Source organism: Buteo buteo, chromosome 11 (genome assembly GCF_964188355.1).
Source record: "Buteo buteo chromosome 11, bButBut1.hap1.1, whole genome shotgun sequence".
NCBI classification, from domain to species: Eukaryota; Metazoa; Chordata; class Aves; order Accipitriformes; family Accipitridae; genus Buteo; species Buteo buteo.
The window spans coordinates 23,450,847-23,467,663 of NC_134181.1; the positions used below are offsets into that span (position 1 = coordinate 23,450,847).

At 44.4% G+C, this 16,817-nt stretch overlaps 1 protein-coding gene across 10 annotated transcripts in view; it reads right to left on the reverse strand.

Annotated features, from left to right (window-relative positions):
* Positions 1-16,817, reverse strand: part of NLRC5 (NLR family CARD domain containing 5) — a 51,860-nt gene that overhangs the window by 23,550 nt on the left and 11,493 nt on the right. For 7 of the 10 annotated variants that reach the window (XM_075040536.1, XM_075040540.1, XM_075040539.1 and 4 more), the window contains 16 exons: positions 13,998-15,753; positions 12,084-12,167; positions 11,625-11,708; positions 11,456-11,539; positions 9,672-9,761; positions 8,743-8,793; positions 7,792-7,857; positions 6,984-7,067; positions 5,912-5,995; positions 5,420-5,509; positions 4,751-4,816; positions 3,690-3,767; positions 2,902-2,985; positions 1,752-1,835; positions 426-515; positions 255-302 (listed from right to left, as the gene is read on the reverse strand). In XM_075040536.1, coding sequence (XP_074896637.1) covers positions 255-302; positions 426-515; positions 1,752-1,835; positions 2,902-2,985; positions 3,690-3,767; positions 4,751-4,816; positions 5,420-5,509; positions 5,912-5,995; positions 6,984-7,067; positions 7,792-7,857; positions 8,743-8,793; positions 9,672-9,761; positions 11,456-11,539; positions 11,625-11,708; positions 12,084-12,167; positions 13,998-15,753 — 2,923 coding nt within the window. The remainder of the gene's footprint in view (positions 1-254; positions 303-425; positions 516-1,751; positions 1,836-2,901; positions 2,986-3,689; positions 3,768-4,750; positions 4,817-5,419; positions 5,510-5,911; positions 5,996-6,983; positions 7,068-7,791; positions 7,858-8,742; positions 8,794-9,671; positions 9,762-11,455; positions 11,540-11,624; positions 11,709-12,083; positions 12,168-13,997; positions 15,754-16,817) is intronic. The other 3 variants (XM_075040538.1, XM_075040541.1, XM_075040542.1) reach the window with 3 other exon arrangements.

Below are 16,817 nucleotides of genomic sequence, written 5' to 3' on the forward strand. Positions count from 1 at the left end.
TTGAGCATTTGCTCTGCCCTGGCCCAGGAGGAAGATGACTGCACCCCCGATCAGCAGTTGGATACTGCCATCTGCTCCATACCCTCAAGCCACTGTCAATCCATCAGCCATAAAACAGCTCACCCTGCTTCCACCACCCTGACTGGACTTTGGAGCCAAATGGCACACCTCAGGGACTCACACATCACCATCTATTTAAGATTTCATAAGGAGGAGTTTGAAAGGCTTAGACAGATGAGTGGGTATGATTTTACCTGATTCTCTCCCAAAAGGTTAGATGAACCACCTGCATGTGTCCTAAGCTGTAACCAGAAAAGAACATCATTAGGATGGAGTTTGAAGACATGTGCTCCTGCATCACTCCTCAAAAACCACAGCTTGAGGTTTCAAATAGCAAAAATTAGGAAAAGTACTGCTGGTCATACCTGAGGTTCATTGTTTTAATGTGTTCCAATGTAGATAAGGACTGAGCTAAGAAAAACACAGAGTTCAGGGAGATCTGGTTGTCATTAAGCCTACAGGAAGAAGAGATTAAATCAGTTGCTGCAAGCAAAACTACTAGCAATTTACACTGCGTCACCTGATAATAGCGATCCTTTTCCAACACTCTCAGAGACAGCTTCTTTGCCACCTTCTGCCTGTGTTTCTAACTACAGTTCTGCAAACACAACTCACTCCAGGATTTTTTAAATTCATCCCTCACTTTTTGAGTTCAGAGAATCACAGAATAATTGAGGCTGGAATGGACCTCTAGAGATAATCTAGTCAATCTCTCCTGCTCAGAGGAGGGTTAGACTAGAGCAGACCACTCAGGACATTGTCCACCTGGGTTTTTAACATCTCCAAAGATGGAGAATCCACAGTCTCTCTGGGCAACCTGTACTAGTGATGGACCATCCTCACCACACAAGTTTTTTTTTCTTATGGTTAAATGGAATTCCTTTTATTACAAGACACTGATGAAAGGCAGAAACAACAGTTGTAGCAGTATAAAACCCCCACTAATTGAGATCATGCTCAGGTCTATTAAGTCTGTCACAGTATCTAGTGTGACCATGGGCAGTGTGCTTGAAGCTGGGGAAAAAAACCCAGATAAATAACAGCAGTGTGTTTCACTGCACTGACCTGAAGAGAAGCTGCAGACTGTCAGTAACTGGAACAGTCTTGGCTTGAGTTCCATTAATCAAACAGGAACAATAAATATCTCTTTCAATAAAACAGAATGGTGCTATACTCCTTAAGCCACAGTCCTGCACAGTGCACTTGCAATGGGAGTACCAGGTAAAATACCCAGATAAACATAAGCCACCATGGCGGCTGAATTCAGACTCCACTGCTGAAGCTGGAGCTCCCCAGCATTTATCTTCCAAAAGTGTCCACCTCAAGAGAGGAAGGACTGCTCTTCCTTCTGATGAGGAACCAGGAGAGGAAAAATTCAGTGGCCTGCTAAATACTCCAGCCTGTTTTAGAAACCAGGTGCCACACCTGCACACAAGACCACCTGTCTCCTTCATGGAGGACTGAATACAGAGGCTCTTGGGCACTGATCTCAATCAAACTTCAAGTGGAGTCAAACTGTTCTGCACTATAGGTGGGGACAGACCAGATAGCACAGTGGGTCTACCCTCAACAGACACAGAACATAACTGCGCTTGATCCTGAAACGACCTTCCCAAATGTGGACTGTGCTTCCACAACCAATACTCCCACAAAAACCCATCCATGAGTAAGGAGAAACAGGAGCTACTCACTTGAGAGACCTTAACATTTTCAAATTCGGGAGGAACCGAAACAGCTGCAAAAGTCCTTCGTCTCCCAGATGATTATATGATAGGCTAGGATTTAAAGAAAGGCAATTAATTTTCATAGAAAAAAACCCAATGGGCACAATCAGCTTTTAGTGACAAGAGCTCTGAAAGCAGAACACGGGCACTCTAATCAAAACAACACGTGCACTGCCCCTCTCCACTGATGACTAAAGCCCGCAGGGAAACCAGAGACTGGAATTAACGAACACAAGACAGCCAAAAACCTAGCTCAGGGCTCATCCTTTTCTCATGTCCACCAAGTGACCCCTCTGGACTGACAGTGCTTTTTAATGCAGTTACCAGGGATCAGAAATGCACAGCTCTGAGAAATTATCAACCTGGACAGGCACAACAGAGGAGCCACAGGTTAGGCCTGGAGAAGCAACTGGACTCTGACATTAGAGCCTAAGGGTTACAATGAGGCTATGGCCCATGTGAGATCAAGGGACATGATTGCTTAAGAAGAGCAAAGCCTAAAAATCTCTTCCACAGGCTGCCAGGCCTAAGGGAATAGCCAGCCCTCAGGTGGTGGTACCTAGAATACATGCTTGTGCTGGGCCTTGTTCTGTCCTCAAAACCTAGATGTGGGGGTGTGCGTTGGCTAACTTTTCCATCAGGGCTGGGTCTGCTCACGTCTTGGTGTCAGCAGACAGGATGACTCCCCACACACAGCACTAACGGAAGAAAGTGCTTTGGTGCTGAAGGTCCTTGCACACCATATGTGGGATCACCAGCAAAAACACAGGCTCCCACCCTTGATTTGGATGGGATTTCTCAGCCTCTGCAGCTTTTCTCCCAAATGGCCCAAAGCCAAAAATGACAGGGCAAGCTTTTACAGCTTTTGTAACATCTGAAGTCAGGCTAAGTGATCAAACAGCCCCTTTCTAGACTTATGTCCTGCAACCTTTTCCCTAAGAGAGCACTAGAACTGTATGTCTCCTTGGCAAAGGATATTAGCCCATATAAAGCTATGCCTTTCATAAGGCTACATCTCTACCACTTCCTCCATAGAACACTGCAGAAAAAACAACTGGCATTTTCTCAATATCCCAAAGAAAGCAGATAAAGACCATAAGAGTTAAGAAAGACTCACTCCAGCTCAGAGATGCTGTTACATTCCTTCAGGACTGCACACAGCTTTTCCAGGTCACTGGCTTGAAAACGACTGTCTGTCAGTCTAAGGGGAAAGAGAAATCAGTAGTCCAGGTCTGCAGGATTGCAAACAAGATTGTAAACTTAAAGGAGATAATAATGAAATAAAAAATCCCCTTGAAATATCTTGGGGTTTGGGGTTTTTTGTCTGCAACAACTGACAATCTGTACTTTCAGCTCTTGTCTGCAAACAGAGAATAAAGAGAGAAGGTAAAGAAAGCTTGTGGCACGACAAAGAACCAGGTCCCCAAGGTCCTGGTTAGAAGGCTTTAGGCACAACTTCTTCCTTCCTCACTGCAGCCTACAAAACAGACAGGCGCGCTCTGTGCTGGAATAAGAGCATGATCTGATATCCATCTGAACATGGGTCCAGCTTAGGATGCATTTCTCTAAATACCAGTAGAGAACCCCCCCCAACATCACAAGCTCTGTCACCACCAGCTCCCCCAACTCCCACATGGGAGCTGATGCAGTAACTGCACAATCACCACACCAATTCTGTGAATAAGACACACAACCCACAATCTATTTTGACTCCTGTAGAAGACCACAGACACTAACCACAGAGCTTCTAGTGCTGCAAGCTGGGAATGCAACACAGTGACAAATGAGTGACTGCAGGGGCCTTTACCAGCTCTCCTGCGATTCACCTTGGACATGCAGGTTACATCAGCTATAGGATCCAGAGACAGGACATGCATGAAATACAATGAAAATTTGCCATGGTACCTTATTTTTTTTGAAGCACTAGGTGTCTGGTTTTCATCGCCATTTTGTTGGTCATCAGTAGAGAACACAGGCTCTTCCCTAGTAAGTGAGCACAAAACCAGACAAGGGTAAAACACCTATGCTTTAGCAATTTGGCAGGTCCCTGGGGCTACCCTGGCTCTAGCCCACACCCATATCTTGCCAATAGCAAGCTCTTCTTTCTTTCTGTGAATAACCAAATACAAGCATGCAGGCAATGGGGAAGGGGAAAAGACAGATTTCTCATCTAAGATACAGTTTGATGGAGAATTCTGTGCAAAAACCTGACTATTCATAAATAAATGGAATGTCAAAATCCTGAAATATCCAAGTTTGAAATGTCACCTGGTGCCTTAAAGGAGTCACAGATCATGTGTCTCAGGCTGTCACTCTCTTTCAAGGACAGCCACAACAACTGGGTTGCATCCCATGATAGCCCTGCTGTTCCTCCCTGGCTAAGAGGTGGGATGCAGGTGTACTGTGGGAAATGCTATTTTACAGTGGGCTCAGTCCATGGAGAACAAGGGCATAAATAAATGAACCTACAGCTCCAGGAGCAACAGAAACCATTTCTCAAACAAAACATTTGGGTTCGGCTGGTTTGACCCATAATTTTCTAAGGGGAAAAATTAAACTCCAAATTTATTTTGATTTAGGAGTACCATGATCCAGAATGCAGAGTGTAGTGAACTAGATGGTTTTAACATGCAGGGATCTCTGAGTCTTTTTGGAATTTGGTTTGGAGGTGTGGGGTTCACTTGTTTTTTTCCTGTTCACTATTATCAGATAGCACAGCTGCCACTAAACAGCCTGCTTTACTTAGGATGCTGTGGGTTCATATGTCCCCTAAAGACATAAAACGTAATCAAACACTGTGGAATGCAGTGGACAACTTCCAAAGTGGCTAAGAGAACCAGGACAAAGTACTAGAGGGGAAGGGGGGCAAGAACTGCTGTGAGATAAGCATTACCCTTGGTACCTAAACAGGATGTAAGAACTAAATGAGATGCTGAGAAAACACCATTTGCACACACACACTCTACCTAGGAGGAAGGGAAGAAAACTCTGTGTCTTCTGTAAACCTCAGGACTGCAGTCTCACAACAATGGCTGTGAAGAAGAGAAAGAATCAATCAATTTTGGTTATTTACAGGACTTTGTGTTTTAAGAATGCTTGATTTTGCTCTGCAAAACTCTTTGGTGACACCAATCTCTTAAAACACTTCCAAAGCAAGCGAAAAATAATCTCCATTAGTTTTAAATCCTGGTTGGATCAAACTATGCAATATGAGGTGACCCAGTTTCTCTGAACCATTAGAGAAAGTGCAAACAAAATAGTTACACCTGAACTCCAGAGAGCTTCCAAGGGAAAGTAATAGGAGAGAACTTCCAGTTTCACTCCAGGAGATGTCACCAGTTCTCATACTCCAGAGACCCTCTCTCCAAAACTCCCCAGGGCAGAGAGTAGGAAAGAGTCTAAAACTGCCCCCACACATGAAAGGACACACACTTCTGTACCTTCTCAAATTCTGGCTGATGGCTCAGATAAAATCAGCTTACAGCAATGTATTACCAAGTGTCAGTGTTAATAATCATCTTTGGACATGTTCTTCACCTGCCCCACTTCTGAGCTGACTCAACAAAAATCTCAGAACCTAACTCTCAGACTTCCATGTTAGGATGAACCTCAGGAATGATTCAAGACCTACGTACCTGACTTGTACCTCCACCACCTTCTGGCAGGTATTTACTGACTTCAACAGACTGCAAATGCCATTAACAGAGAGGTGGTTTTGACTGAGACTAAGAAAGATAAAAAAGGCAATTAGTTGATCACTGAAATCACACAGGACTGTCCTAGTAGAAGTTATCATCAGCGTGCTGCATGCTTGAACCCAATTCACCTCAGAAGTGGCACGGTGAAAACCACACAGGACTACTCCTGAGGAAGGGGTTTTAATGAAAGGGCACTTCAAATGCATTTAGACCAGTTTCCAAGCATCATGCTCTGAGGAAGTGACCAACTTCAGCCTCAACAGTCTCATGAGCTGAGTCTCATCCTTCCTTAAGAGTGCTCAGAGCTGCTTCTGTAGCACTGGTCTGGGTGAGTTCTTTGCCTCCTGGATCCCTGCTCGGCATCTCTGTAGGGTACTTGCCAGGCTCAAGAAAAGAGGGCAGTTTGGTTTTGTACAAGGCAACACTTACTCCAGCTGCTTTGAAATTGATATCCAAGTGAGGCTTTCCAGCAGGCAACTGCAGCCTTCATCTCCAAGCTTGTTACCTGATAAACTGAGGCGTTTTCCAGTTAGTGGGGACTGTTTTGAACAGTATAAACAACAAAGCCCTCAAAATCTGCTTGCTTTCCTTTTCCTACAATTGCTTTTTTACTTGGACTGTTCTTCTGTCCCAGATCACTATTCCCTGCTTATCTCTGCATGAAGCAACTTCAGACAAAGACTTTTATCCCTAGGACAACATGATTCATACTTTAGCCCCAAAATCACCTTACTTTAGAAAACCTACGTGGAAGTACAAAACAAGAAACCAAATGAGTGAGTGTCTACTGGCCTCCTGGAAGGAAGAAAGGAAGGAAGAAAACACTGGATGACAAAGACCTCCAGATCCCAATTCAAATCAGTGAGCTAGAAAACTGGGGTTTGAAGTGCAGTTAAATTCAAGATACAGTCAGGACTGAACTGTCTTGCAACAGATATTCCAGCATTTTCCAGGGCACACAGGCTAGGAGATCTTTACAGCCAAACCCAGGTGGCCTCATATACAGGCAAATAAGGAAAGGTAGGGATGATACTCATTGCAATGTGCGGGTTATGAAGTAGATCTCTTGCCTTCCTCCTCTAACTTCTCCCAACAGAGCCGGATGGCTTTAGAAGACAAAAGGGACAACACAGAAGCAATCTGTGTCACTTCACTGGCTCAGAGGACTTGCTGGAGGAGCTGTGCCTCTGGGAAAGTTCCATACTGCCTGCAGCGTGCAGCACTGCATCGTCAGCAGGGTCTGCTCTGTAATGGGCATCTCTGGTTACAGTCTCAGGGAGCCAGAGGCTGCGGCTGTCACAGGAATCAAAGGTCGCTCAGCATTCACCTCCTGCTGAACCTCAACAAAATTCCCTAACCAGGATCCCACCAGACATAATACAGAGTGCTGGGACCCTTCCTTGGTGTAAGGCCCCATGTCTCACTGCCCTCTACATATAACATCCCCTGCTCCCCACCACCCTCCTGCAGCCACTTAGCAGGAAGGAAAGGAGTCACTTACTCCACTTCAGAGAGAGAGGGACAGCTCTGGAGAATGGCAATGATTTCCTCTGCATGTTGGGAAGACAGGCTGCAATCCTGCAAGCTGTGAACACGAAGCGTTAATGAGCAGCGAGGGGACAGTGGGGCCCAGGCATTTCTGGTGTCTCTCTCCAAATGAGGGCACACAGAAGCAGTACCAAGAGAGGGAGGTTTTACTCTCTGGTCTGCCAAACAATCCTGGGCATATTACTCCACCTCTCTGTAGCCAGTGCTCCAAAAGGAGTGCAGAGGGACACATTTGCTGAGTGCTGTGCAAGTGCAACACCTTGTGTCAGAGCCACCTGGCACTGCTGTCCACAAGAAGGGGATGGATGCAATTGTTCCTGTTGTGCGGAGTAGTACGGGAAAAAGGAGGTAAGAAGGTAAGGGAGGGCCATTTCCCAGCTTTAACATGCTCAGATAACACGCCTGAGTTCTCCTATTTTGAGAAAGCCAATACTCTCTTCTGGAGCCCGGGCAAGAAATAAAACTACATGGATCATCCCTTTGGTAGCTGTAAGAACATACAGCAAGATGGGCATTATCAAGGGAACTCTGCCTCTCTAGGGCTGTAGAGCCCAACACACAAGAAATAAAGCCACTGGCTGGGCCAGGTAGGGATTTCTGTTGTTATTTTTATTTACTGATTCAGGTTTATTTCAAACTTTTTCATATGTGGAAATATGCCCTGTCCTTAAGGACCAACACAGCTGTTATTCTTGTCCTTCTGTAGTACCTGTCATCTGCAAACCATATTCAGCAGCAGGAATTTCAATGCCTTCTCTTACCATAACTTCACATGTCTAGTTGGAGTTACATGTTCCTTCTTCTCTTCCCACCTCAAATGCAAAGATCTGCAAACAAGCAAAATATTTGGCCTTTAACATGCCTTCACAAAATATCTGATGACTTGGGCACTGGTTAGTATTTTCTGGAGGTTTTCTGGGAGAAACCACAAGGTCTGTGTTCTGTCCAACCATTCCATGTAAGGTTAAATGACGTTCAAGAGCCAGAAGACCTCCATCAGGAGATGAGAGCACAGAGAGTGTCCACAAGGGATTTCACTGTATATTTGAATCAACTCGATAACTGAGCCCCAATTCAAAGGCACTACTAAGATGCAGGGCATCTTGCCTTCACGTGGGATTGTGCCACCACAGGAAGGGATAAAGATACCCATCTGTGCCAGGCTATCTACAACAGCACAAAGATGACTGTTCAGGCATCTGCACAGGAGCTGTTTCTAGCTGACTCGGGGCCAGGCTGAGCCAGTTTACACATGCATGAAAAATATTGTGAAGTCCCTTGAGGACTGCACAACACAGGGCAAAGGGAGTTCCCTATCAAGGAACAAGAGATTATTTCGTAGTTTCTTAATTAAGGTCAAATCCACCCTTCCCTCAAAAGTATGCACAAACAGGGAGAACACAGGAGTCAGCCACAGAAGGAGCAAAGTCTTTTCCTTCATTCACCCTCATGTTCAACTGTTTTTCAGCAGTTTTGCAATAGAAATGCAGCACTTCAAGCTTACACAGGCACTAAGGTGCTGCCTTTGTGGAACTGGCTGGTAGGTCTGTGCAAAGACCAGCTATTTTGGTTACCCTTCTCCTTGCTCAGGTGGATCCAGCTCTGCCAGATGCAAGGGCAGAGGCAACCAGTTCTGTTGCTGGAGTGGTTTATAGTGACACCAAGCTGATGGTTTGAATCAGCGTAACTCTGAATATAGTGCAGTTTCTCACCTTGGAACTTTCCCAGATGGGCCAGAAAAATATATAATCACAGTGTCCTTCCTGAAAAAGAGATCCAAACCAATGTTAGGACACAGGTGGAAGGATGCCATTTCTTTAGCAGAGGTGCTCAGTAAGGACCAAAGCTATTGCCTGGATACTAAAGAGGGCCTTGACATCTGCCATGCTAGCACATTGACACAGGCGAGCAATCAAGCAGCAATGCGGCAAGAGGGCAGCAGGACACTCTGCATGTTGAACCGGGACTGCAGTACAGACAAAACAGTAACATGATTAAGAAGATTGGGCTGGGATTTTTTTCTTTTTTTTTGCAAGACCAGCAGTTTGTTGGAAAGAGGTTCAGTAGAAACTCCATTCCAGCAAGAAAAATAAGAAAAATCTGTATGCAACTGACTTCCCTTGAGTTACACCAAGGATTAATCTTGCCTGTTAAACTTACATTGTAAGACAACCATAAGAGCTAGGATTTAAAAATTTTGCCCTTTCTCTGTCATCCTGGACCTATGAAAACACCAAAACCTTTAATTTAAAGGAACATAGAGCTAGAGCTACTTAAATCCACATCTCTTCAGTAAACTTAGCTGATTTATAGCAAATTTATGCTATCTAGTAAAGAATTTCCCAGCTGATATATTGCAGAGCTTAAAAGCAAGTTTAAATTCTGTTACATAAGAAGAAATATTACACCTTGCAAATCAATTCACAGACCAAGGATAAAATGACCTATTTAAAAAATACAAAGTCCATAATATGATGAACTCAAATTTTGTTTCAAACAGAAAACAAAAAGGATTAAAATTAATTTTTGTTGACTTTGATTAGCCAAAAATTAAGCTGTAAAACAGTGTCCATTTAGAAAGCCAGCATATAAAGAGACAACATATTTGCTTTTGTAACAGCTCTCATACATTGATTGATACCTGACATGCAGCTCAGTAGCATTTTGACACATGACGACTTCCTTTGCCAAAAGGAGAACAGCATTCAAGGAAAGATCGTTGCTGCTCAGACTGTGAACACGAGGAAAAACAACACTTCAGCTGCTGGACCCAACAGCATCTTTCGTTACACAAATGCCCTCTGCTCTGCACCCAAACACCCTGAAGAACACATTCTTTTAGTTAGGGGATTTCTCCAAAACTTTAGAACTTTGTGTTTAGGACCCAACAAAAGCACTATCACATCATAGTTCTTCCCTGCAAGCTATAGCTCCCATGAATTTAGAATTGGCAACAATTCCTCTACGTGCAACAGATGAATCATTAACCAGTTTTGGGTTAGGTAGGAAATGTCCTTTATAACTGTATGATTACACAACTGACCCACACTGCAGTTAAACTCTTGCTATAACAAATCCAATTTAAGTATGGCATATTAAAGTAGTGTGGTCTAAACCCTCACATTTAAAACACCCCTGAAGACACAATACTAGCAACCACCTCTAAGGATTTATTCTTTAATTGCATGTTTATTCTGTTTCATTACTTGTTGAACCTCATTAAATATGAAACATAAGGTCTTGCTTCTACAAATTCTCTGCTTGTTCTCAGGGCCACAGAGCATCATTCCTGTGAGCCTGAAAGGAATCATCCACAACAGCAACACCATATGTGTGTAATAGAAATGTGTGAAGGAACGAGGCTTACAAGTTGCACTGGCTTCCTACTTTTTCCATACAATGAGCTGTGTCACTGGGGACAGGCTAGCATTTCCCACAAGCTCTTATCCAGTGTGCCCAGGAAAGCAGAGGAGCAGGTACCTTCCCCCTTCCCTCCCTTTATACCATGCTTTTAAACACTTCTAATCATACTGCAAAGCCAGTAATTAATTCCTGGGTGGGATCCAGCAATAACTGCAGGTATTTTGGATTCACCTGCTTGCACCTGGGGGTATATGGAAGACCTTTAAAGGCAGTCACTCCCTTTTAACTAGGGTAGGCAGGCAGTGCTGTGGCTTTGACTTCTGGCAGGGGCAGCACACCTTTGTGGCTATCGCTCTCCTGTAATGCAAACTACACTGAGACTCCAACACTTGCAGCAGTTCTGCTCTGCTCTGCTTTGCCTGCTGCTGCTTAAACTGCCCCTGCTAGCTTTTCAAAGGCTTTAAAGCCCTTCACGAATCGGGCTGGGTCTCTCCACCTAAAAAGATGCAGATCCATGCTGGGAATTTTCCTAGCGGTCAGTCCCTCTCATTCAGCACTGTGCTGTTACAGGAGTGTTAGAAGAAGGAGTACAGGAGAAGAGGGCTTACAAAAAGACTGGGAAGACAGGGATGGAGCCATCCTCTGCTATGCAGAGGTGAGGCATCTCAATCTGAGCCCAATCAAGGGGAAGAGAGGTGAGGAGGCAGAAGAGGGAAAAAGTCATGCCAGGCACCAAGCTAAACACATGCACTGTAATTCCTCAAGAGGTGTCAGTGGTGCCAGGACTCCTTTGAGATTATTTTAAAACACCTGGTTAAGAACTGCAAGGTTGAGTCTATCTCAAACTGAGCCAGGCCTCCAGCACAGCCCTGCTTGCACTTAGATGTCTGTGCCTCAGCTTAGTGCCCCACATGTCCCCCACTAGCATCTCTAAGAGCAATTGTCACCCCTTACAGAGACATCCAGCAACTCTGCTCTGATGAGGATTTAAACTCTCTCTGATGCTATGCTTTGCTTCATAGTGGCTACCATTTTTAATAGGTTTAAGCCATTTTTACTCACTCTATTTTCTTCAGCTTTTCCATTCTGGAAAACAGGTCCATCACCCTCTTCACCTCCGGATCCCGTATCCGATTGTCCTGCAAGCTGCACACAGATTCATTCACATTAGTACCCCGGGCCCCCAAGGAATGAGTGTTTGATTTGAGGGTCATTGTCACAACACACTCACTTTATTTCCTCAAGCTGAAGGCACTGTGATGAAGCCTGGACCAAGTTAGTCATCCCCTCAGCTGTCATGCTCCCGCCTGTCAACCTGGAAAAAGAAAGAATCATTCAAACCAAGCAGATGGAGGACTAGCATCCCGTGCAGTGCCTGGCAAGCCTGTCTCAGATGTGTGCCTGCACCGCACTCCCAGCACACCAACACAGAGAGGAGGTGGCCTGACTCTGCCATCTGCAACCAGCTTTATACTCCTTTCCAAGCACGGCAATGCAACACTTCTCTTGATACTAGCATAAACCAAGAGCCACACATATCTGTGCTGCTCTGCATAGCACTGCATTACTCTCTATACAGTGCTGCACAGAGCAGATCAGCCTTGAGTGAGCCGATGTAATTAAAGTGCAAGATAGAAACAGAGGACAGATAGAGAGAGAGAAGTCTCTGACCTTACAAGCAAAGACTTACTCTAATTTCTTCAGGCTCCCCATTCCTTGTAAGCTCTTCGAAAGAGCAGCAGCAAAGTCATCACCACATCTCCTACTACGAAAGCTAAAACATGAAGAAAAGGGAAAAAGCATAAAAACTGAAATAAGCTAGCCCGCAGTGCAGGTTAAAACACAATTTTAAAAAAAAGCCTTGAATTTCTTTCTTAACAGCCATTGTATCATGTTCTTTTTTGCAGCATCTTTATCTTTTCAAACATCTGTTTTAAAAAAACCCAAACATTAAACTCACATATCAACTGCAAATATCTCAAGAGATGACTTCTGCCTTTTGGTACAGTGACACCATGTGTAAGCGCTGCCACAGATGAAGAGTCAGCGCTATTGCATGTCCCACCAGAGTAACGACCCTGGAGACAAGGGAGGTCACACATGGGTGAACCAAACTCATACAAACAGTGGCTAACAGCTCCTGTGTGATGAGGTGCTGAGTTACAAGAGGGCTGATTTCAGGGCAGATACTTTAAATTTGGGTGGCAGAGTAGCCAGAGTTGTCAAAAATATAAAAGACACAAGGTTTTTAGGGATAGTACTTCTTTTATAGAAGGAACTGGTGGTGTTGGAAAAAAACAGACAAACAGGTAAGCTTTCAGGTACACAAGCTCTGCTTTGAATCAGCTGCAGAATGTACTGATTATGGGATGTATTGGTACAAAGTACCCTGGGTTGCATGTCTTCCACAGCATGTTTGGGGGCCATGAGAGCAGAAACCCACCTATGGCCCTGCTGCCCTAAGTGCCTCCACTACCCTCCCCTAAACCAGAGGGAGTCAGGAACAAGCTGCAGAGGTGCAGTGGGATGATGGACATCGCCCATGGTCATTAGGAACATGCTTGAGGCAATGCTGCTTCTTTAGACAGGTTCTGTACAAGCAACATGCAGCTGAAACACTTGGGGTCCCACTGCCCTTTGCCCACCCTTCCAAGAGAGAGTACTCAGAGTGCTAGTATCCTGCGGTCCATAAATAAAAGCAGGCACGAACTTTAATGTGTATGAACCGAGGAATAACCCCCCAAAATCCCCTGTTCTGTTCTCCTAACGCAAGGGAACAGCCCAACCATCCTCAGGCAGCTGCCTAATCTGCTCTTGGAAGGCAGAGGACTCTGTGCACTGCCCTGTGCCGGCATTAGAGTTAGGATGTATCATCAGAAAGCTTTTCTAACAGTACATTAAATGGTATTCCTATTCTTCTTAATGGAGGCAGACAACAATTGATTACTGTCCTTTTTACAATGATATAAATATCCAGGAACAGCAATTTTTATGTCTCTGTTTCTGCTCCTCTGCTTCACAGCAGACATCATTCCCTTCAGGTCAAGGTAATTCTCACCCTGGCTGCTCCCCATCTTCTCCACATTAGTAAACTCTACACATGTTCCCCTAAGTCAAATACAGAATGAGACCCATTCCGCAACAGGATCCCAAGAGATCCTCCCTGAAAAGTGCTTCCAGCATTACAGCAAAGCACTGATAGAGAGCACCTGAGAGTGCAGTTGTCACCTCCTGTTCATCTGGTTTATGGTGATTTCACTTAGATCACAACTTTTCCATTTTCTTGCAGGATTCACCCTGCCTTTGTATTGTCAAGAAATGCCTATCATTTTCTCTCTTATCTACTACACTAGTTAGACTGTTGTTTCATTGTTTTAATCAAAATGTACAAAAAATACAGCCAGAATGGATTTATCACCTTAATATCCTTCAATCACTCACAAATTTATTATTTCATAAATTTCTTCAGTATCAAAGTTATGCTGTTCAGATCAGAATTTCTCACATCTTCCTTCTCTCACTTCCAAAACAAATACTAGGCTTGCCCCTCCAACCCCCTAGCCCTTCTCTCCACCCACCAGCTCACAGCACTCAGTGTGTTTACCTCAAATGCTCTACATTTTCACAGCCGGCCAGAACCTCCAAACAGTCAATGTCCATGAGACATCCTGCAAAATCCAAGTAAGTCAAATGCTGGCCCGAGTTTATGACAAAAACCAAAGCCGACATGTCCAGAGGTGTCAGTCTAAAGTTTTTAAACTCATACTTGAAATTCAGCAGGCTCGCAATGTGCTGGGCTACTTTGAGGTCTTGCGTTTCAAACGTGCAATGGCAGAGCTCAATCACCTTAGGCCCTGTCAGATGAGTGGCTGCCAGTTTCTTGAGAGACTGCAGGATTGTGTCCTGCTTATCCTGCACCCAAGCTTCATCTTGTTCAGCTAGCAGCATGAGAAATGTCCTACATTCTTTTGATGACAAGCCTGACAGAAAGATGTGAAAACTCTCCATGAACTCGGTCTTTGTCTCATTCTTTAAAGTCCACTTTGACTTCAAAGAGAACTTCTTCTTCAGGTAGTTCTTGTCCACCCTCTTACTTACCATGAGACACAGTGCTGCAAAAAACTCCTGCAAGCTCAAGTGCACAAAGGCATAGCCAGTCTCTGGGCAACTACCATTTGTCTTCACCTCAAAGACAGTCAGCAATCCATGTAAGGAAGCAAATTCCTTCACATGCTCTGGAATATCACCAACATAAAATACAAGCTTTTTATCCTCCAAACCTTTCAGTGCAAGATCACACAGACCCAAAATGGCCTTCCTGTTACAGTTCAGCTGAGCCTCTTCACCACCCACATGCTCTCCCTGCTGCTTGTTTATGAAGATGAGAAGCATTTTGATATAAAACTGTGTCATAGTCTGAGGAAGCTCCACACTCATCTGATGTTTAAGGAGCAAATACTCCAAACAGATGCACACAACATAACACAGAGCTGGGATGAGGCACATGCTTAGGAGCTTGGTGTTGTTCTTCAGGTGAGCAATGGCTTGTTCTTTGAATGAATACCGATGAAAATAGCGGCTGACGTATTCCTCAACCTTCTCATGGTCAAATCCCCAAATTTCTGCTAGCAGATCTACTGTGTTTAGTAAGAAGTCAGGTAGTCTCTTAGGTCGGCTGGTGACCAACACTGTGCAACCAGGCAGAAGCTTCCCATGACAAAGGTCTGCAAAGAGCTTAGATATGGACATAGGGGAGGTAGGGGTTGGGCGTCCCTTAGAAGAGGATGACATGTCCATGTTAGCTGCAAACTCATCCAGCCCGTCAAAGATGATCAGTGTATGCGAGGCATTTTCCAGGAGGTACTGGAACACCGCATCAGGGCTGTCTTCTGGCTGAAGGAAAAGGTCAAACAAAAGCTCCTTCAGAGTCAATTTTCTTTTTAATAAATTCAGCTGCCGAAACTCAAACAGGAAAGTGAAGAGAAACTGAGGTAGGGCACCTTCTGCCCACTTCTGACAAATCCAGTGCATTAGCATGGTCTTGCCTGTACCTGGTTTACCAAACAAAAAGATCACCTTTGTAGTGCCTGATGGGACTACACTACGAAACAGATCTGACACTTTCATGGCTGTATCTGCACATTCTTCTGGTTTGGGAGCACTTGCCACACCCTCTCGGGGTTTATCTGTTCTCTCTTTTAAGCGGGAGGCTTTGCTCTGCTGAATGACAAGGTTGACAAAGGCTTGGTTGAAGGCCAGTGGCTGTGTTTGCTCCTGTGCTGCTGCTCCTGCTGATCTCCTGCTTCCATATCTCTGGCGGACAGAATCGATGAGGAGATGCTGGTACTTTACAGGTGAATCTGAGAGAGAAGACAACAGAGTGAGTATGAGGGTGAAAAAGTTAGTTCTGAGCCATGACAGATCCAAAATACTACCACTTATACACAGAGAAACAACAGCCCTGATCAGAGGTTGCTCCACAGAGCTAAGTAGAGATGACAAATTTTGAACACATGAAAATAACCCATAGTTTTTCCTATTTTTGCACAGGGGCTGAAGAAGAAAATTCAAGGAAAAGGTGAAACAGCTTTATATAAAAATAAAAACTAAATCTTATTATCTCTTTAAGATGAGAATTAGGTATTAGTATATTATGCATATAATTCCCTGTTCACGCATGCTGGCCTTGTGCCATGCTTGCTCAGCTATCTGTACCTTGGAAACAGACATAGCTTTTGCTTTGAGAATTTGAGATCCCTGATAGTATCAGCATCTCTTTGCTGAAGAGAGAACAGTGGTGATAATTAAGGGTGCTCAACACCTTCTGAAAAACCCTATCCTCACTGCTGTTAAGTTTGCTGAGTTTTGTCAATAGACAAGATCTGGCCTCCTGGGAGCACCTCCTAAAGAACTTCCCTGCATGCAAGCTTTCAGTTGAAAACTGGCCCCAGCCCAGCTGCAGCGGCCAGCTTTGCCATGCTTCCTGTGTTCCCCCACCAGGCACTGGGCAGCACTGGACTGTGGAGATTACAAGGCTAAAAGCGGAGGTAGAAAAGGGTAAAGAAGGGCAGATGATGAAGGAGAGGATGTGGACACTGGTGTTATACAGCCTGCAGGTCTGCTCAGGCTACCCAGTCTTTCCTGGAATCACTCTGGCTCGACTTTGTCATCACTCATCTATTCAGTTATTTCTCTACTTTAGAGTGAGCTGAAATCATAAGAGTTTTCGATGTGCTAGAGAACCCATGGAGCCTTTAGTGTGTTTAAAATTGTCGTATGTCTCCTGATTTGGTTAAAAAAAAGCAAACAATACAGGGATGACCTACAACCGAATGATTTACTGGCATATCACACTTTAAGGGAGTTCTTAGCCTATGCCATCTGCATCCGTTCTCCTCAGGTAGATTTAATATACCTCTGAAAT